Genomic DNA, 22,461 nt, shown 5'->3' with positions numbered 1-22,461 from the left:
TGGTCATATGCCGCAAACACCGCCCCTTTCATGTGAACGCGCTCATGGCTGGATTGTGAAAACCTGGGTTGATAACCGGCGTCGTGTGACCGCTTATCCTGGTTATCTGGCTTATCCTGAAGCCAGGTAACGAAAAAAGATCTGGGGGTATGTTGAACTTGCTTCCTAGTATAGGCCCCTGGTTTAGCTGAGCTCGTTTCTCGTTACCTAAACACAAGGGAATGTGAGGTAAATGCTAGAAGCGGACGACCCCATCAATAACGTCTCTCTTTGGTACGTCTTCAAGTTTAAATCAACTAATGTGGTCCTCCAGCGTCCCCTATCGTTTATTATGGTTTCAGTTTTAAACCAATCAGAGTCACGTTTGCTGACAGAGTCTCAAAGCACAGGAAAACCTCCCTGCCGCTGATTAGCCATTTCCCTTCTTGCAGCGCACTCGCACTGCATGGGGGTCTTGCCAGGGAACGAGAAGGGAGGGGATATTTTAATGGCCGCCAGCAGCACTACAGAATGCAAAAAGTCCGGATTATCCTCTATATTTAGACTATGCTAGCTACGGGTGCGTTTTGGTCTCTTTTTTTTGGTAACGAGCGCTGCTCTGGGGACATATTCGGATTGGAGATGTGTTTATAGTGTTGTTTCTACTGCGCTGAACAGACTTTACCCGCTTGATTTGTGCGTGAGTGGGAGATCAGGCCTAGCCGGCTGGCTAAAAAACAAGCGGACGTTTAGCTAGTCACAGGAGTTGAAAGGTAACAGTCTGTGCTACTATTATTTTGTACTCACGACCGTTTTAAACCTTGATTTCTGTATTCAGATGTATATGTTACATGACTTAATCGTATTTAAAACACATCTGACACAACATTTGATCCCGTCAGGTGTGAAATGTAAACAGAGGACTAGCGTTAGCATAGTTTAGCAGTGTAATAGCTAACGGCTAATGGCTAACTTTATAGTAACTTTGCAAGCAGGGGCAGGCCTAGCTAGGGTTAACGGACGTATGTAAGTTAACTACCCTGTAAGTGTGACGTTAGGTAATGTAATTAAATCCAAGTTTTACTAAAGTTCTACCAAATCGCTCTAGTTTCTTGTCTTATTGCTCATATACGACCGATATTGTTATTTGAAAGCTTTGCTGCTTTAGCTAGCGAGCTAGCCATGCTAACTTGGTGTGATATCAACCAATAGTTTACACCTGACTTACGAGCTAACGCCAAGTTAATTAACCCAACCTTGTGATTTTTGAAGATCATAGGTAATCTCTTTTGCTTGTTCTAAAACGTGATACAATACTGCGTTATGTTTAACGTTACCCATCAGACACACATTAGTTGAGCCGTGCGTTGCCTGACGTTTGACTAACTTGACGCTTGAGCGGTATGTAAAATGTCGATTGTTCTCTGCCTCTTTTCACAGGGAATATGTAACACACAGCAACCGACATGACATCCAGATTTGGTAAAACGTACAACCGCAAGGGAGGGGAGGCTAATTCGAAATTTGAAGAGGTCTTCTCCAATAAAAAGCCCACACTGACCACCAAATGGGGGGAGACCACCTACAAGGCCCAGCTGGGGGCCAAAAGGCCTCTGTTAAAATCTGATGTTTCTGAGCTTCCCAAGAGGCCCAGGCTTGAGGACAGCGACAGTGAAGAAGACCCATTTGGGTTTGATAGTGATGATGAATCCAAGGCTGTAACCTCTCACAGCGTGTCCCAGTCAAAAGTCAATGAAGAGGACTTGACAAAGACGACTGCAGTGCAGAGCGGTGTGACAGCCACTGTTGTGACTAATGCACAGCACTCTGCAAGCTCAACAACCAGCTTCACAAGTAAGTAATCAATACATAAACTAGACTAACATATCTATGCCTTTAAGAATGCCCCTGACTGTCTTATGTCACAACAGTCAATTTACTATCTGCTGCTTGCCTGTCATTTCATTATTATCTCTACCTGTTAATTTAATTGATTGTCTGCTAGCCATTTTGCCACAATGTCAGCTGTGTTATGTGACCATCTCTAATTTTCTTCTCCATTCGTAGGCAAGCAAACATCTGAAGTGAAGGTTGTTAAGAATAACCAGCCCTGGTACAAAATTGCATCAGATAGCAACCAAAAACCTGCATGCACAGCCTCTTTGTCAGACGCAGTCCCCTCTGGTGTTCAGAACTTCTCAGCATCCCAGAGGCCCATTTCCTCCTCTCTCAATATAGACACCTCCCTTAACCTGTCCATTAATGCACCAGGTGGTAGTAGAGACTTCCAAACCTCTTCCTCTTATGATGGACTGCCATCAGAAGAAATGCAAAGTGCTGAGCAGGAGCCTCCCACAGAGCCTCCACCAGCACCAGTGGACAACATTCCCCCTTCCCCATTTACCTTAAGGGCCTCAAACTGCAAGAAATACCAGCGGCCCAACAGGCATGACAAAACATCCTCTGAACCTGCTGAAAACCACAGCAACAAGCCCACTGAAACAGCGAGTGCCCAAGATAAACCCAACAGTGTCCTTTCTGCTAGTGCAAGTAGTACTGCTGCCACTGCTAAAACAGCAGCTAAGCCCGCAGGCAGGGGTGGTGGGAGGGTACGGGACTACACGGTTCTGCACCCTTCCTGTCTGTCAGTGTGCAACGTCACCATCCAGGACTCAATAGAGCGGAGCATTGATGAACTGGTCACCCCAGCTGCCCCTGCTGACCTTGGCGAAGCAGGCCAGATGAAGAAGAAATCAGACGCTCCCCCATCCAAGCCTACCAGGTAAGTCTTTTCTATTTTTGTATGTCTTAACAGCCTGCGTTGTGGAGAACATAACTAAAAAGTTAAATCCAAAGTCATTTTATCAAATATAGAAGTCACAGTTTAACAAAATTTATCAGTGATATAGTTTTCATAAATTGTCAACAATTACACTGTATTATAGGTATAGGCCTGTAAAATATAGATGTCTGAAAAGAAAAAAATCTGTCATTGTGCCTATATTATCAGGTATGGCATTGTCATAGTCATTGCAATTACAAAATGGAGTCAAACTGGAAGTGGTATTCAAGTAGTATAATTACGTGCAGTGCTGCAAGGCTTTTATTCTTGAGGCATGTAATACACTTGAAGGTGTTAGAGTTTGAGATCTGTACACTTTTGCTGGTTTTGGTAGGTGGATTAGTTACAGGAAAGGACTAGACTTATTTATAGATTGGATAAAGCACAGCAAGCTGAGCAAATTAGTTTAGCCTCTGATTCGTTAGATGAATGTTGATTCTACAACAAAACTCAGAATTGCAAAGACTAGAACAAAGGTATACTGTACATCTAGATCTGTATGTTAATATCATACAGTGTCATATCACTCACCCTGTCTGAATTGACTTGAAGTAGAAGATAATTAGTTTAAATTTCACTCTCTAGGTCAGCTCTTTGGTGACACTGCCATATGTGTAGGTAGTGTTTGTGGTCCATTATTGTATCATGGTTTCTAAACACTAACATTGTGTTGTCTTCTCTGTTAACACTTGTGAACTTTGAAAAAATGTTCTGTTCATTGGGTTGTACAAAAGTTTGGACGTCTACTTTGTTTTCTTTTATTTGTTTAGCTTTAATTGGTGCTTTTTGTTTTGCTTGTCCTGCTCCAGTTTCCTCCTCTTTCCCACAGTCTCAGTAAAAAAAAACAATACAAACAAACAAAAAACAAATCTTCTCACTGTTTCTTCACAGGTTCAGGCCCACACAGACAAAGGCCAAGAAGACCAAGACTGAGACCAAGCTAGAGTTTTTCGGCTTTGAAGACAAAGAGGACCCAGAGGGCGAGGAGGGTCCAGAAGGTGGCATGGCAGGCAAGAGTAGCTACAAAATCAAGTACTTTGGCTTTGACGACTTGAGTGAGAGTGACAGCGATGATGAGAGCTCTCAGGCCAAAGAGAAGAAGGCCAAGAAGGCGGCTGCAGCCTTAGCTGCTCTGAGCTCCAGTGTGGACAGCCCTCATACCAGTGACTCTCAGGATAGCCAGGCCAGCAGCAACACAGGTGAGCTGATCCGTAACTTATAGAAACAAGCTCACCCTCAGTTATCTTATCAACTAACGAAATATGTAAAATATAAATAAACAAACATACGTCATATATGACTCTTTGAATACAGTACATCCAGTACACAATGGAAAATTACACACAAAGTGTTTGCCTAGTCTGTCTATTTATTCTGTTGATTTCCACTACACTCTAGCTTCCTTTTGGGTGGCATCTTTCCTCTCCCTTTTCTTCTCTATTGATAAACTCCACACCTACGGGCAGTAAGCAGGTTTGATTTGAGAATGAAAATTCACTTTGTTACACACAGATCAGGAGAAAATTTAATAACAGGATAACCAAAAATGTAAACCATGGATAAAATGTATAATATGGAAAAACATATATACTTGATCATATATATTACCGCAGGAAGTTCCATTACATCACATTTTATTTTTAAAACATGATTTGGGTCATCTAACATTAGTTTGCATAATTGGTCAATGGCAAAAAAGACAAAAGCATTCTAGGACAAACTGTAAAATGACAGTGTGAGGCTGAGGCATAGCCTACATTTTCCTCATCACATATGCCTGATACTTTGACAACATTGGCTGTTTTAGTTTGTGTTTGCAATGCTTCTTAGAGATGGCTCTTCTGTAAAAAGAGGCATGTAAATAACGATAATTTATTAATTCGTTCATTCATTAAGCCCATAAAAGTCTGTGTGGCGTATGTGGAAAATGCATCGCTTTCAATGGACTTTTTGTGCCTACTGCGCAATCGTCAAGTTGATGCCACCGGTGTTTTCCGTAGTAGCCTGTCTAATGAGGATGTCCCCTGTCTGTGCAATCAATGCAATTCTTAATGTGTTTTGTCATCAATTATTTAGCTAATATTTGTCAAACACTGCAGACGACTCTCCGCTCTCTACTCAGCAGGACACAACCCCTCAGTTGAGCGCGCACACACATTCATGTAGAGAATGTGCCGGCGGGAGTTGCAGGCCTGATAAAGACAGATAGGCATGTTTCTCTATCATCATGCTGGCATTGTTTTGAAGCGGAGGCTAGTGGTTGTAAATTGTACACACATAGCAAATAGCAACTTGTTAATTCAAACAATTTTATTAGATTCAAAATTTAATATAATAAAGAAGCCGGCTAGACTTGATTAGTCAGCTGTTTTGGCCGGCAAAAAAAAATCCTCAAACCAAGTCCATGTTTTTATGTACTCATAGCTTGTAATACTTCTCCCCATATGATTTCAAATTTAGTTAATTTGTTCTTTTCAATGGCTATTGTCTTTTCCATTTTCAAATAATATATTTCTTTTTTCCACTGTAGTAGTGTACAAGGGTATTTGGATTTCCAGTGTTTAAGCTATCAAATTTAATCCAGAAGCTTCTAAAACATGGCCTTTTTTAAAAACTTGGGAGAGGTTGGATTAACTACTACACAATGAATGAATAAAAGCTAAACCATACCACTTCAGTCCATTCACATATAGATGCTCATTTCTCGCCATCCACCATCTGGTTTCTCCAACAGATGCTTTTGACTTCTCTGATGACTCCAGTCCTGGTGCCACTGAGGTGCAGAAAGGACGCTCAGGGAAGCCCAGTGACAAATCCAAGGACATTGGCAGTGGACTCAAAAAGATCTTCAGTGGACCCAAAAAGGTATGTGAACATGCTACAAATTGTCTATGTGTTTCTCTTCTTGCTTTACTCAAACGTAAATTTTGTCATCTAACTTGCCTTCATGACCTTCCTCCCGACCAGGGTTGACCTTGGGGTTCAGGGTTGACCCATCTTTGCTTTTAACAGCAGGGTGTTTGCGGGGTCTATAAGTATTAAAAGTTGATAAATCAATTTAGCTACATTTAAGGCCCTATAAAAAGTATTAGTCTTAAACACCATTTTCAGAGGCATTACATTTTGTAGCTTGTTTTCAGTATGTATCAGGGATGTGATTTTTCCTGATTTTCCGACCTGAAAATGTGACCCACATGAATCATACAGATGCAGTTCCATTAAAACAACTTGAGTAAAAGATAGAAAACATCAGAGATTTTTCCACCTGCTTTGTCCGCAGTTGTTGCAACCACAGAGCGCTTGTTAAGCTAATAGCCAGTTGTTATGAACAAGCTAAAATGAATGAAAGAGGACAAGTTTCTAAACTTGACTCAGTATTTTGATGTCAGGAATACGATTTATTTTACTGACATTTTAGATTTGTTTCTAGTGAGTGTGTATAGTGACTTTGCTGTTGCTGCTCTAGAAACAATATTTAGTTATATTTAAAATATAAATCAATTCTAATCTGTTCTGAATTCATTCTTTTTTTTTATATGATAATTTAAAAAAACACAATTATTTAGTAATGAAAAAGAACTGGTATGAGTATTGGTCAGTAAAATCCTAATGACACCCACCCCTACAGCTGGTTAGTGGCTTCACACGCTTACTTTTTTCTTGCTAATGTCTGAGTGTAATGTGACCACAATGTTTGTTTTTTTTATTTATTTTTTTAAATAAATATTGTGATAACAGTCTAAAATTATGGGTTTTTAGTAAAATAACAGCATAAAATACACTCTGTGTATTTTCTTGCTTTTTTTTGTCCTTTGCCAGTCACATGCCTGATTACTGATATTAGGCTACTCTTTATAATAAATGCATTGTGTTAGTCACTCAATTAATTCAATCTGAATTGGCAGTGAGGTCTTAAAATGTATGGAAAGGGTCTTAAAAGGTATTCAATTTAACTTCAGAATTCCTGCATATACCCAGAACAGGCATTTCTTTTAATGTTATTGACATTTAAATTGCATTTACATAACAGAGTGCCCAGCGTGTCTAAAAATAGACTGAGATAATGGGAGACATCAGAAAAAAATTGAGCAAGGGTGCGTGAACGAAGCTAAACTGAAACCTACATTTATTAGCTTGTCATTTTATGTAATGTAATTCTGTGATTCAGCAGTAATGTGTGCTAGAAGTTGCAGACTTGAGGCTCTGAATGGTGGTGACCAGAGATTAACTTGTGACAACAGTCTGACATGAAGGGGTTAAATGTGTGTTCATGTAGCATGCACCCTACATGGTCTTCCAGTATGAAGGGGCTTTGAATATTACCTCTTGGTCAGGCTCATATTTATCTGAATAACTCCACTTTGATTTGTGGTATTTTGTGTAATGCCCACATTTGCTCTGCTTATCTAGATCATGTTTTGCAGTGGCTTTGGGTTATTTGTGGTCTGTCTTCCTAATTCTTTGTGTGTTACTGTTTCTACATCATCGGAAAAAAAACCTCTGTATATTGTTTTTGCAATATATAATTGAGTCGCACAATGTGTCATTTTCAGGAAATGTTTTGTGCTGCTTGGGGACTGTTGTGCTCCACACTGAGGCTGCTGTTGTCTCAGTCTATCACCATGATTGCAGTATGCAATATTTATGCGTTCAGTCTAATATTCAGTTAATTCAGAACAATAAGTAAGCTTTGTGCTACAATGGTTTATGGAGATAAAAAATGTTTCTATGTGGTCTTTGTTCATGTAGAGGTGGCAATGCTTTTGGTGCTTTGGATGTCTGAAGATTTTTGCAGTGATGACAATTATCCATTAGTAAATGAATGAATGTACATGGAACGCTTAATGTCATATCAGGTGTTATGCTATGTCTCTGTTTAGCTAACTAACCAATTTTTAAATTCTTACTGGGTTCCAGTCCCCTGCTAAAGCTGTGTACAACGCTCGCCATTGGAACCAGCCTGAGCCTGAAGAGATCCCTGTACCTCCACTTTCTCGATCTCAAACCGCTCCGGTAAGATCTCGCTCTCTTAGTGGTCATCACCTCTGCCAAGGAGGTTATGTTTTTGGTGCCGTTTGTTTGTCTGTCAGCAGGATTATGGAAAAACTACTGGCCCAATTTTCATGAAACTTGGTGGAAGGGTGTAGTATGGGCCAAGGAAGAACCCATTACATTTTGGAGCAGATCCATGGCAAAAATATTTTACAGTATTTCATGGTCGCGCTAGCTTCTCTGTCCTGTCCTCTGCGTGTTTGACAGAGGGCGGGGCTCAGCTCCTGCACGCACACACTCATGCACACACTCACGCACACACAGCAGAGCAGAGAGGCCGCAGTGGAGACAGTAAACCAGGTGAAGTGAAGGTAACGTTTCACTCCAGTTGAGGACAACTCTAGTAAAAAGTAGAAAAGCGATATTTCCACCTAGCCAGCCTAGAGTTGTTGTTGTAACAACCACAGTGCGCTTGTTAAACTAATAGCGAATTGTTACGAACAATCTAAAACGAAAGCTGTCTGTATGTAGCATAACTGTTTATCTAAAATTTGGCAAATTCTTGTAAACTTAGCTACTGTCTGAGACAGCAGCCCCCCTCCAAACCAGCCCTCCTCTCCTGCAGGCAGTGAATCGCAGCATCAGAGGAAGGAGGACAGGAGGAAGGACTGATACTGTCTGATGTCTGTTCTTCATTCTTTCTAAACTTGACTCAGTATTTTGATGTCAGGAATACGATTTATTTTACTGACATTTTAGATTTGCTTCCAGTGAAATATTATTAAGTCTATATAGTGACTTTGTTTTTGTAAACGTGCTGCTCTAGGAACAATATTTAGTTATATTTAAAATATAAATCAATTCTAATCCTGAATTCTTTTTAAAAATGATAATTAAAAAAAAAACATTCTTTAGGTATGAAAAAGTATCGGTAAGAGTATTGATAAAGAACCGGGCCGATAAGAGTATGGATAGGATGAAGATGAATAAGATGAATTAATAAAAAGGATACCCCTTCAGCTGGTTAGTGGCTTCACCCTGACTTTGGGAGGATGAGCAAATCGCAGTTCAAATCCCTTCACTATAAGCCTTGTTTAACCAGTGTTATTTTGTGATTATTTTTTAGGGCACACAGTGCGATCACTCACAAAACTGTGAAGGATTACTTCAGGACATTGCACTTAGGCCTACTTCATTAATTTGAGTGTAATGTGGAAAAAATACAACCTGTGTGTGTGTTTTTTTTTTTTAATTAATATTATGATAATTGTCTAAAAGGCAAACAACATTATAGGGTATTATGTAAAGTGAATGCTAATAACTAGTACCATTTGTTTACAGAATTCCCCATTCCCTACTGTCCACAATCCGGGATATTGTTTATTGGTCTCTTAATAGTCAACAGTTGTGTTTAATTACTCTAATTAGTCTCTTTCTGTTTTCCCAGACAAGTGAACCTGGGTTTACTCATGTTTCCCCCCATGGAAATAAATGTTTGTTCAGAGACAAACTAATCAGTCTGGCAACTGGGATTTGAAAGTTGTTTTTAACTTTGCACTACCTCATCCGACATCTGTTAACAACACTTATTAAAGACTTGTGTGCTTAACAGACTAGTCAACTGTGGTAAATCTTGCGGACATGTCATTAAACAGATTTTGTTACATTGGTACGAGCCCCATTTCTCCGCCTCTTTTCTTCCTCAGGCCATTTTATCGAGCAGCAGCAAGGACAGCAACTCCCATAAAGATGATGGCTTGTTCAAAGCCCCTCCACCTCCGCCCAAAGTCATTAAGTCAGAGACCATCCCCACGCGACTTAACCAAGATATTGTCACAGCGCTCAAATGCAGGAAGGAGCACAAGGAGGTGAGTCCAGAGCACACTGAGATGTTTTAGACATCTGCTGAGGTACAGGGGGGAGAGGAGGCACTCTCTTCTGCAGCTAAATGCTTATTTGTGTTCAGTTTTTACTACATTTGTTTGCATGCTGCTATGAATGAGTCTCTCTTTTTCATACGCAGCCAAGCTGCTTTTACCCATTTGATGCAAGATATACAGTAAAGGGATAGCATTCATTTGATGCATTTCAAGCACACTATGGTCTATTTGAACCCCAGCATCTGTCTGAGGCAGCAATGAGCACTGTTGCTGTTAATTTAAACTCCCCTGCAGCTTGTGTCATTTACAGATTGGCCTTCTGCCCCCAGATCAGCCTGTTAGCCACAGATCCCCTGAGGTAAAATGGCTTCAGCTAAGCTGTCACTACAAACTGGTGTTATCTTAAACCCAGGTCCTCCCTCCTGTGTCATGCTGGGTGCGCACACAGCATGACTGTTGATACTGGTAAACATACAGAGTCAATTGCTGATCGGGCCCTAACTCCACATGCTGAGCTTTTATTGATGAGGGGTATTAGCACAGTCAGCTATTACTGGTAATGGAACCAATAGAGAGGAATTTAACAATGAGAGCAACTCTCTCACTGTGTTTGTGTGAGCTGATTGTGTCTCTGGACAGATGCACTGCTTCCCAATTAGCTGTAATTAACCCCATTTCCCTTCCACCAGCTGTACACGGTGGTGCAGCATGTGAAGCACTTCAATGACGTGGTGGAGTTTGGAGAGAATCAAGAGTTCACAGATGATTTTGAGTACCTGGAGACGGGGCTGAAGAGCAGTCAGCCACTCAACACAAGATGCCTTAGGTAAGTGGAATAAAACATTTAGTGCTCCCTTTTTTGTGGCGTTCTACAGAGGAGCACTTAGATATTCTAATTCTGCTCTGACATAGATCTTTTTTTTTCTAGTGGTAAGTTGATGAAATTGGTTTGTATCAGTAAATTGATTTAATGGTACAATCAGCTGTCACCCAACATTTGTTTGTGTCATCCAGTATTAGCCTATTTATAAGGCAATTAGAGGAACAGCTGCTTTAGTTGATCAAAACTTAGAAATTTGTGCAACAGTCCTTAATTAAATAAAACAAAATAATGACAATTCGTTTTCTAACAGAACAGCAGGAGGTAGCGATATAAAGTGAATACATTTAAAGAGACCACAGAGAATGCAAACAGTTTTTTTTGTTTTTGTTTTGCTTTTTACTCCAAAATGTCTTGTTCACATGCAATATACTAACAGTGACAGTTTTTGCACTTCTGGATGAAGAATCATCCACTTCTGGTATTCTTGTGGTTTTCACTTGAGTTTAACAAATTTTGTTTTTGTTTTTTTTGTCTTATAGAGACAGTATGTGTACCCATATTTCCTCTTTGATCTCTGTCCTTTTCTGTTTGTGTCTCTTTTATTTCCATCGCTTGGTAATATGCCGAGATAAAGTGTTCTGTAGTCTGATAAAGCAGATAGCTATTCTGTTGTGAAAATGGAGTCCACTCAGGAGAGACAACCTTGACTTCAGAAAAAGCTACAGGGAGTCTAGCCTCCCTTTTAAGATGTTTTTCAATCTTATACATGCGGCAGAGAGAAGAGGGTGAAAAGACAGAGTAGAAATACAAAACACAACATGTTGCAGATGGAAATCACAAATGGTGATACTGATTTGTCTCATTCATCTTAGTTTTTAGCACTCGACTGATCAATATTTGACCCAACATTTCTCTAATTCTTCTCTACCTCACATTTTCTTCCTCTTTCACTGCTCCAGTATAATCAGCCTGGCCACTCGGTGTGCCATGCCCAGTTTCAGGATGCACCTGCGGGCCAGAGGGAAAGTGGCGCAGGTCTTCAAAATGCTCAGTGATGCTCCACAACACCCAGTCAGTAAAACTTTTTTTTTTTTTTTTTTTTTTTTTTTTTTTTTTTTTTTTTGTCACCTATTTCTTCAATTTCATTTTGTCATCTTCCTCAAAAATGTTTTGAAAAAAGTAGTGACAAATGGCAATATGTTGGAATGGATGGAAATGTATTCTCATAAGGTTCAGTTCCAAATTTTTTAATCAGGATGTGTTATGTGAATTTGAGCCATGAGCCTTAGCTAGTGAATAACCCAAAAGTGCAGTGAGACCCCACACTGACTCGACTCAACTACTTGATTCGACAAGTAGAATTAGTTATTTAAAAAAAAAAAAAAAGAATCCCCAATATGTTCTTCAATGCATTTTTTGTTTTTAATGTAGTATTTCCTATTAGTTACAAATACATAAGTCATTGCTTCAAATATATACTTAAATGTATTGTTCACATTATAAACCATGGCCCAATATTGGGGGGGGTTTCTGACAAAACATGCAGACCTGCATTGTTAGTCTGTACTGTCAACTTTGTTAAGTTGTTTTTAACTCATTAAGTAGCCAGCAATGGCAGTGTGACCTACATGCTAAAGAGCAGCATTATAGAAACTGAACTTTAATCTGAAGAGGGTGATGTTTGTTTTAATATCTTGATCAGTTCTAATTGATAATGAAGAGACTGTTTAATTTCCACGAGCCTGCAGTCATTTAAAAGTCATCACTTCTTTTAATTATTACATTCAAGTCAAAGCCTTGAGGTGTTAAATACAGTTTGTCATCCTTGATGAGTATTTCTAGGGAGAACTTTCTTTGGTTGCACAGACACATACATAACTGTTTACCATCAAAGCTAAGTTTCCTACTTCAGAGAATGCTGTAGTGATAGTGGAAAGGTATTCACATTTTTCACCCTTCAAACTGTTGACCACCTACCTCTGTATGCTCTACATCACCTACACCACTTTGTAAAAGCCGGTCTCTATCGTTCTGTCAGAACCTTGGTCTGTGCACGGCCGCCCTGATGTACATTCTGAGTCGGGATCGTCTTAACATGGATCTGGACAGGGCCTGCCTGGAGCTTATGATCAAGCTGCTGGAGCTGGACCAGGATTACTCGGCCCACCAGGATCAGCTCACCGCAAAGGAGGTGGAAAAGGTCAAGGAGAAGATCAGGAAGCTGTGTGAGACAGTACACAACAAGCACCTCGACTTGGAGAACATTACGGTGGGTTGTCCTTAAATAATGAAATAAACATAACACATACAACCTCTGGATGTACCTTAGTTCAAACAAGTAACCATAGTCTCTGACTGTTTAAACGATTCGTTCTTTATCAAGCAAAACTTCATAAATACTTAAGTAGCTTAATTGAAAATGTTTTTAGTAAAAGCCTAATTTGTCAAATTGAGCATAATGTCAGTCTAATTTGGTTTTAATGCACCTCCCTCTCCTTTACTCTTCACCTGTCCCTAAGCCGTGTTAAAGAATTTACTAAGCATTTGTTTGTGGGAGATATATTGTTATTTTCAGAATGGTTACATGTAGATACGCTTATCCTACTGATGGTGATCCTTGAACATCACGGTTTTATTATATGGAAGTTGATGTGAAGAATGACAGGTGTTCCCATGAAGATTATTCTGTTGAACTGCGCTGATGTTTTTAGTCACAAATTCATTGATCCAATGAAGGCATTTGTTTCATTGCATGCCCTTGTTATGTTGAAGTGATATTCACGTTTGGTGCTTTGTATTCCTTATTACCCAGCTTAAATGGATAGAAGTAGATTCTATTTTGGGTTTTAGATAATAATTATGAAACAGTCAACTTGTAATGCAGACATCCAGGATGATATTGTCTAATAATGATAAAAAAATGTGCTCATGTCCTCATTACACTATCAGATTTCAGGTTTCCTTGTGGGGAAAAAGGTGTCATCCCAAATAAAGAAGTGTATGCAAATTTTAAAGAATACTGTAAGGATATCTCATATTTTACATGGTTTTTTTTTCTGTTGTAGACGGGCCTCCTTGCTATGGAGACATTGCTCTCACTAACCTCCAAGAGAGCCGGGGATTGGTTTAAAGAAGAACTGCGGCTATTGGGAGGTTTGGATCATATTGTAGACAAAGGTAGGTGTGTGGGATGCATAGTACATAGGTGGGCAGTTTGCAAGTCTCTTGTGTATATGTGCAAAGTGTCACAGCTGTTGACTTTTTCATGGAGCTGTCAGGATGTGTATTAGTCATGTGCCTTGTGTGTGTTGCCACAGTTAAAGAGTGTGTTCAGAACCTGAGCCAAGAGGATGACAAGGAGAACCTCGTAGCATCTTTATGGGGGGCTGAGAGGTGTCTGAGAGTGCTTGAAAGTGTAAGTACTGCTCAGTCAAGTTGGGTTCTCTCTTTCACCAAAGTCATACAAGAGTGACACTCAAGAACAAGAGTAGTTCAGTACTGAGAGCTGTGAATTGGTAACTTTTATTCTTACCTGATGAAAGACTGTTTAAAACACTGAATGTCTCTTATCTGACTTAAAATGTCACCGATCAAAAGTCTAAACCAAACAAGTGTCTCCCCTCATTTTTTGTTTCTTGACTCCTTTTTGAGCCTTTCAATGTCCCTCTATTGATTTTTTTTTTTCTCTTTGATCTTTTGCCAACAGGTGACAGTCCAGAACCCAGAAAACCAGGGTTACTTGATTGCCTACAAAGACTCACAGCTCATTGTCTCCTCTGCCAGGTGAGCACCAGATACAGCTTTGAGCAATTATTGACTGGACACAGACACATACTGAGGCACTGACTATTATAACAGTTCATTCTGTTTACTTTTTATACATGTAACATCATGTACCCATCATATTAAAGAGTGTCCTCAGTGGTATTAAGGGTCTTTTACTTGCATGTCTGTTGATGAAAACATCTTTATTGACACAAAGGAATAATTAGTAAAGCATAGACCTTAACGTAATAGACAATAACATAACTAGCTCCCTGATTACAATAATTGTCAGCATCGGAGTCCATCAAGATTTGCAAGCTGTGTTACTGGGAATTGTCAGCAAATTTGGATCTGATTAAGCTTGGATTAATATTTCTGTATGGTGGCACACAATAGCAGTCAGGGTCGTGTGATAGAAAGTTAATCTGTTTTTTTTTTAAATCTCCTGCTCATCATCTGTTTATGTTAATCTCTTCCTCCGCTCTCCTTCACCCTTGTTCTTGAAAATGTCCAACATTTCACTTTGATCTTGACTTTCTCTCATCTATGTTTTTCTTATTTTCATCAGAGCTTTGCGGTACTGCGAGGATATGATCCAGCGGTACAGCAGAGCATTAAACAACAGCTCTTTGTCATCGTCTGGTGCAGCACTGCCTCACTGCAGCTTCAGTAACGTGGGCAAGGCGGTGGAGGACTGTATGAGGGCTATCATAGGAGTGCTGCTCAACCTTACCCATGACAATGGTATTCTCATTTACAACTGTAGATTTTTTTGCATTTGTTCTGTGTTTTGTTGCTTTCATCTAGCATTTCGAGGTATTATGAGCTGGACAGTGATTCAGTATTATGGGTTATTGTTTGTCTGATTTGTCTAACAATGAAGCACAGGTCATTGCATTAAACCTTGATTTGTTTTATGTGATATTGGATGCTTTTGAAATACTGTGATGGATAGTGTCAGTATTGGAATATATTGTTATTAATGTGGTCATATAGACTGCAACCTTATCACTCAGGCTTAGTTGGTATACTTTCATTCAGATTTCACCATGAAATGTAATATTCAAATTCTAATATTCCCATATTAGCAGGGAATTACGTCGACTAGTATAAGCGTTAATAATGATATTTTTGTCTGCAGAGTGGGGAAGCACTAAGACAGGTGAGCAGGAGCAGCTAACAGTAACTGCTCTGAATTGCGTCCTCCGAGTTCCGCGCTACATCCCCCAGGAGCAGCGCTTTGACGTGCGAGTACTGGTAAGGCGCTCTTGAACGGAACAAAACAAAACACTTGTTAAATATATTCCACCAACCCATGCTTGCTCTGTGTAGGACTGTGCCTGTATGTACGTATGTGTCTTATTTGTAAATTCTGTTGTGTATAACAGGGCCTGGGTCTACTAATTAACCTTGTGGAGTACAGCTCCAGAAACCGCCACTGTCTGGTAGACATGGAGTACAGTGTTGACGACACCTGTCTGGAAGACAGCCTGATGCAGCCTGCTGACCCAACCCAATCTGACACAGCGGCAGCGTCCGCACCGCCAAGCACAGCTGTGACTCAGGGAGACGGGGCTGACAAACCCAAGCCCTCCGGTGCTTTGGCTGCCCTGGTGAAGGTAGGAATTATGCCAGGACTCATTAATAAATACTTTAGCCGTCATTGTGAGTTTATTTATTTTTAAATTTTTGTCTTGGCTACAGGGGAGTTTTCATGATGTCTTTTGAAGTAAGGATGTGAGAAGAAACAGTTAGTGATGAGCAGTCATGAGGAAAAATCAATGTTTTTACTATTGAAAGAACACTTTATATTGTATGAACTGGTGAACCAGTGTTTCACCTGTTTTCTCAGGGAGATAGTTGAAACATCAGTCTGGTACATTAATGAATGTGGATGATGCTTTTACTGTATCGTTTCCAATTTCCCATCTGTGCTACAGACCCTACCACACAGCCATAAGCTTATACCCTTGAGTGCATTTTAACCCTATGCAGAAGTCTGAAGTTCCATACATTTGACAGCTTGAACATTAAGAAATAAACAAGTGTAAGTCCATGCTCATTTGTGGATTTGAATTTCAAAATAAGTCATTTTATTAACGTTTAGCTTTATTATTGGTATTACTTTAACCAGACTCCTTGCCCAACTGACTCATTAGCACAAAGTCTTCTGAAAGCCTAAAAGGAACCATTTGAGGATAAATTAGTGATTAAATTTTAAATTACCTTTCACTTTCAAGACTTAAAGGCTTGTTTCAGACTTTCGGGCATACCCAGTTGCCTTCTGACCCTTAGCTATCATGCTTAATTGCTATTCCTTAATTCCCTTTGAATTATTAAATGTTTGGAGTTGAAAGCTGTTTATTTGTCTCTAAATCTTAGCTCTTCCTGGAGAGGGAGCGTGCTGCCATCCTGGCTGAGGCTAAGACTGACGACCTCATCAGCGAGGCTCCCAAGCCGGCACTGGACCAAAGCGGAGAGTGGCAGGAGACGTCGGGAGAGATCCAGTGGGTTGCAGCCGAAACCAACGACAGCCAAACTGAGAATAAAGAGAGTGAGAAGAAAGAGGAGGAGGATGAAGAGTTGGACCTAAATAAAGGTAGACGTTTGTGTTGGTGTGCATGTAAGAGGTGCTGTTTATAGCTTTGGCTAAAATAATAATCTAGATAAATTGTTTTAATGTTGCTGTAATGATTACTGCGTGACAACAACTTCATTACCTTTTTTGCTTGGTCATGTTTTGGGTCCACAAACCTGCAGTATACCACTGGATTACAAAGCCTTTAAACGAAGTATATACCCGCTATAGCTGAAGCGATTAATGATTAGTGATGGACAGAAAATAAATCTGCAACTACTTTGATAATTGTCATCTTTCAAGCAAAAATTAACCAACATTACCTAGTTCCAGTTTCTCACTGACTTTATTACCATTTTCTGATATTTTATAGACAATGAATCGAGGAAGTAATCAGCAGATTAATCTATATTGAAAATTATTTTGTTGCAGCCCTAACACCCACATGATTTCTCTAGTCTTGTACTGCAGTTGAACAGTTTTTTACATTGTGTAGGAAATTGTGCAGGCACATTAACATTGCAACCACTGAATCCGCTTTTTTTCTCAATTGTGTGTTATAAAGACAATTATTGGTGATTTTAAATCAGCTGTGAAAGTCAGATTCAGCCTATTATCGACAACTTATGTTTGTCCTGTCGCCCAAGCCTACAACTAATAAATTGTAGTTATTTTCATGTGTCAGTGAAAACAGGATGAATTCACGGTAAAACAGCTTATGTACTGCATTGCAATGTTGTTCAGATGCTTAAATCTCAAGTTCAGAAATGCAAACCTCTATTCTTTACTTTTTTGCTGTTCCTTTGAATGTGGCCACCAATAAGCAAAGTAAAACAATTAGGACTTATTAGCTTATCACCATTAGCGACTTTCACTGAATGTTTTAGCCACAGTACAGCCTGTTGTGTATTACAGCTACACACAAAGTCCTTCTCACAGGGATGTTTTGTATCTATTCGGCAGTTCCTACCATGAGAGTTTAAAACCCTCTCCTCCAAACAACGCAGTGTATTTATCTGTAATTGTCTTTTTCTCTCTCCCTTGTGTTTGCTCCAGCTCTGCAGCATGCAGGCAAGCATATGGAGGACAGTATTGTTGCCTCCTACACCGCTCTGCTGCTGGGCTGCCTCTGCCAGGGCAGCCAGGTGAGAATATCAGACACACACAGTATGACTGGAGATTCTTTTTTCCTACTCAAAGATATCCATGTTGTTGCTCACCCACCTTTCTGTTCCTCTCAGATAAATGTGACTACTGTGAGAGAGCATCTACCTAAAGGGGATTTCTCCATCATGACAGAAATGCTGAAGAAGTTCTTGAGTTTCATGAACCTCACTGTGAGTATGACAATACAGACCTTCTGTCATCATCGTTGCATGATGATACTGTCACCATTATGAGAAAAGAAACAAGACATACATTAGAATTAAACTATAGTGTTATACTATAGTGACAAATCAAATAAATATTTTGTAAACGCCTAAAAATGTTGATGCGATCCTTACCTACAGGCAAATTGTATTGAGATTACAAAAAGCCATTTAATTGGACCTAATGAGCAAAAGTGCATTTGTGCAGTGTTGCGTCCTGGATCAAATGAACATTTTTGCTGACCAGTGATTCTGTACACCAGAATTCCTTTTAGTTTCAAATATAATTGCCTCATTTCCTGCATCTTCATTCAGTTCCTTTCTGAGAAAATAGTAGAATTTGGATTAAAATGGAAGCTTTTATTTCTGTTTATTTCATTAACACAGGTACTGAGGAATGCATAATGTCTGAAATGGCTGTAAAGACCAACATATGGAAAGGCTTTCTGATTGTCGCTCATTTAAAATATCCGCAAAAACTTAGCCAGTCTAAAATCACTTGCACAGCCTCCAGTGGTATTTAGCTTTTATAAAATACTGTCATTATCATACAAAATGTAATCAATAAATTGTTATTAATTAAATATGATTCTTGTGTATCCAAGCAGTATAATTCAAGTAGTGATATGACTGGTAATTCAAAAATACGTCAAGCATTAATATTAAATTGAACAGTTACACAGTCACAGATGTGCATTTTGCAGTAGCTTTGAATGTGACTCATCCTGTCAGAACTGAAGACTGGAACCATCTGTTTCATGAATATCGTCTTTTCAAGTGAACAGAAGCTCAGACGTCCTCAAAAATCCTCACGGTCTGTGCTTCAAGACCTCACAAGTTCAGCAGTACATGTTAGCACCCTCACACTCGTGTTTTTGTTTTTCTTATTCTGTCTCCACACACAGTGTGCAATGGGCACTACAGGACAGAAGTCCATCTCGCGGGTCATCGACTACCTGGAGCACTGTTAACAGACAGCCAGACAGCGAACTCACACTCTGCACATTAAAGGGATCCCAGGCTATTCTGGTTCCCCCTACCTGACAGGAGCCGCAAGGGGTCATTGGAGACTCAGCAGCATTCCCTTGACTTCACCAGATCACCCAATGCTGTGATCACTGAATTTTCTCCGATAAAGGCATACGCTGATGTGTGTGTGTGTGTGTGTGTCTGTGTGTAAACACACAAATATAAAAGTTTCACTCCCTCTCTGGAGCACAGCCTGAACCAAAGCCCTGCTTAGCTGACAGACATGCAGATTCCTTCAGTTCCACTCAACTAACGCCACATTCAGAGTGAGATCGAGATTCATCCTCAGGTAACGGGGAATATGGCAGAGGCTAGTAACTGAGGTAGAGTCTTCTGTCCGCTGTCTGGTCTCGATTCTTGGTCGCTTAGCTGGAGTGTGAACCTCTGAATCAAATTTTATGGATCATTACATTTTAATCTCTACTCATCCACATCAAAGCCAAGGGTGAAATCATTGATTAGCATGAAAAACTGTCTTTTTCATGGATGTTAAAATTACATCTGTATGTGTAAACTTGTGTGGAATGCATACATCCATTTACATGTACATGTTTGCAATTGACTTGTATGTGTAGGGGGAAGAGTATTTTTAAGCATTTATTTTTATGTTCTCATTGTGCCCATTAATTTTATAAACAGAGTTAGCAAGTCGTGTAGGCGTTCTCTCACAAGTTCTTAGATTTTTCCTTTTTCCTTGAGGACAATTTTTTTCACCCAAACTATGAATTACTTTTAAAGAAATCATGACTGCGTGACATGCCGACTTTGATAGGATGTCCTTTATTTAACTGATAATGGCATTTGCAAATTACATGCTGTTATGATTTTTGAACTTACCCATTATCCATTTGGTCATATTTTAATTTGTTTAGATTTTTTAAATTTGAATTAATTCAACAGTGTGTAATTACAGTATGCATTTATACTCACCGATATAACAGATGTGATGAATTGCTAAAAAAAATTGATGGTTGTGCTTCCTTTTGAATTTGTAATGAAGTAAATTTTTTTAAATGTATTTATTTTAATGCTTTCTCCTCCTTTTGTAAATGCAAAGCCTTTACCTAGTGAGATGTCATTGTGTCAAGTTTCACATCATGTTTCATTAGAATATATCCCATGTTACACAGCTCAATGGCTGGACATAGTACATGTAAGTGACAGATTTTATGGTTTTGGCTTAAACCCATACAAATTTCATCAAAACCTGCTGCATTTAATAAAATAGGAAATGTCATTTTTATGCTCATGTTAATTGACGTGGGGGATTTCCTGACGGCTTCATGTTTCTGTATGTCCAGCCACATGTAGCTTCATGTTTTTACTTATTGTATCATGCTGTCTCTGCATTGGACGACATGCATTAAGCTCCCATTTATTTATTCTTTTGTGGTGTCATTTTACCTGTGATGATGCAGATGAACCTTCAAAACGCCGCCGCCTTCACATGTACGATCACTGATTTGAATGACAGCCATACCTGTATACGCAGATTAGTTTTATCTGGTTTGTAGGGCTGCAGTGAACATGACTGCAACTGTGTTTACTGTTAATTACTTTGCAAAATTCTGGTCTGAATGGAATTTTAGACTGTAAATACTCCTGTAAATAGCAGTTAATGGGCATTTAAAATGCTTAGACTACTTTTTTCCCTGAAGCTGATATTTTTATTTTATACAAATATTTCTGAGTTGTCATTTGAAAAAACAAAAATCGCAGGAAGAGAGGGGGGGGGGGATTGTTTGTACCCGTTTCAAGGACATTGTCTTTGCTTACATGTAAATAGTTGTATCTCAAAAAGAAAAAAAAAGTTGCTACTTTCAGTACACTCCCTATGTGTTTTCTTCTTTGAATTGTTTGAACAACAGGAGTGCTTTTGTTCATTTCCAGACTTGTGAGTTGAACTTTTTTTTATGAATTCAGAGCTACGGGAGGTAAACACTTTACCGAACAGAAGTGATGTGTAGTTTTCTTTTGGTATTCATGCGTGTAGCAGCTGTTGAATGTTTAATTTTGTATTATAGCTTGTTTCTGTGTGTGTGTGTGTGTGTGTGTGTGTAGTAACCCCTGTTTCTTTCATCCCTGACAAACTGGCTGGGTTGGAGCGAGAGTCCAAAGCGTGGTCGGTATACTTAACAGCACTCAGCAGTGACAGTTTGTGGACATGGCCCCTCAGCTTGACTGGCTGCTGCATAATGGAAACAAAAGATTCTTGTTGCACTTGCTAGCTGAGAGTCAAACTTACAAATAGCTCGGGGAGCCTGTGGAATGTAGTGAAATACAATCTGGCAACATGGATTCCATGGAGGCGACAGCTGTGTCAACTGTGATACAACAAGCAGGGACAAATGCAGGCTCTAAGGAATTGACGAGACGGGGTAACAACTTTAGTAAACAGTGCAGAAATAACATGTAATTATGTCTAGATTGTGGAGGTGTGCAGGTTTAAATTCCAAAGAGCATATAGATGACAGGCACCTCTGCTTTTCATCCGTTGCTATACATTATACATGACAGTTCTTCAGTTGTAGGAAGTCAAAGGCAGAGAGAGCAATTCCCCCTGTGATGATCAGTGGCAAGGAAGTGGATGAGAGTGAACATGAGGAGAAAAGACACAGCGTTTCCTATAGGTTAACCGGATTGATAGGATGTTCTCCACTGAGAATGCAAGGGATGGCAGAGAGAAGAATGAGGGAGAAAAGGATGCAGAGCACTGGGGATTAGCATTTCCCACCTGCCAATCAAAAGCCTCAGTGAAGCTGCACAGCCTAAGGCGGAGAACTGCAGCAGAATTTTGCATCTTCCCCAACGTTCATCCTTTCATCTCCCTCCGTCTGTCCACATTTTTCCCTGGCTCAACTCATTTGTCTTCTCAGCCTTGCCTCTCCCCTGCGCTCATGCTGTTTTACTTTTTCATAACCTGTTGGCTTCCTGTTCCCCGTGGTGGTGTTTATTGCGAGATCTACTCCAACAAAAATGATCTATTTAACTCCATGTGACTCCATTTGATGTTTCATTTCATGCCTGCGTTGTTGTGAATGGAACCTTAGCCTACAGGAGTAAATATTGCTTGTCTTTTCATCTTCTTGCTGTTTTCTTTGAAGGCAGAATTATACAAAGCCTGAATGCCACTAGGTGGTGTGAGTGCTCAGCTTCTGACCGCAGTGCCTGAACGGCTGAAGTGAAGTGCACACACCCACACG

General features: G+C 39.7%; 1 protein-coding gene across 4 annotated transcripts; it reads left to right on the top strand.

The window, feature by feature from the left end:
- Positions 1 to 21,214, top strand: wapla (WAPL cohesin release factor a). Of its 4 annotated transcripts, none has more exons than XM_044214409.1 (20): positions 1 to 147; positions 1,420 to 1,833; positions 2,047 to 2,761; positions 3,713 to 4,020; positions 5,556 to 5,686; positions 7,739 to 7,834; positions 9,520 to 9,681; positions 10,383 to 10,519; positions 11,476 to 11,587; positions 12,555 to 12,785; positions 13,582 to 13,693; positions 13,834 to 13,931; positions 14,223 to 14,299; positions 14,850 to 15,025; positions 15,423 to 15,538; positions 15,670 to 15,900; positions 16,664 to 16,880; positions 17,916 to 18,004; positions 18,101 to 18,196; positions 19,135 to 21,214. In XM_044214409.1, the coding sequence occupies exons 2-20, from the start codon at positions 1,446 to 1,448 to the stop codon at positions 19,198 to 19,200; spliced, it is 3,558 nt and encodes a 1,185-aa protein (XP_044070344.1). In that variant the 5' UTR covers positions 1 to 147; positions 1,420 to 1,445; the 3' UTR covers positions 19,201 to 21,214. The 4 variants fall into 4 exon arrangements, with proteins under 4 accessions (XP_044070344.1, XP_044070345.1, XP_044070343.1 ...); XM_044214410.1 differs by having other exon boundaries at positions 136 to 273; XM_044214408.1 differs by lacking the exon at positions 1 to 147 and adding an exon at positions 371 to 559.
- The last annotated feature ends 1,247 nt before the right edge of the window (positions 21,215 to 22,461 follow it).

This window comes from Siniperca chuatsi, linkage group LG11 (genome assembly GCF_020085105.1).
Source record: "Siniperca chuatsi isolate FFG_IHB_CAS linkage group LG11, ASM2008510v1, whole genome shotgun sequence".
NCBI classification, from domain to species: domain Eukaryota; kingdom Metazoa; phylum Chordata; class Actinopteri; order Centrarchiformes; family Sinipercidae; genus Siniperca; species Siniperca chuatsi.
This window is presented reverse-complemented; position numbering and strand designations above follow the sequence as displayed.

Coding starts and splice junctions, on each gene's coding strand:
- wapla (XM_044214409.1), top strand. CDS start 1,446: ATGACATCCAGATTTGGTAAAACGTACAACCGCAAGGGAGGGGAGGCT. Junction 7,835..9,519: donor CTCGATCTCAAACCGCTCCG/GTAAGATCTCGC, acceptor TTTCTTCCTCAG/GCCATTTTATCGAGCAGCAG. Junction 12,786..13,581: donor TCGACTTGGAGAACATTACG/GTGGGTTGTCCT, acceptor TTTCTGTTGTAG/ACGGGCCTCCTTGCTATGGA.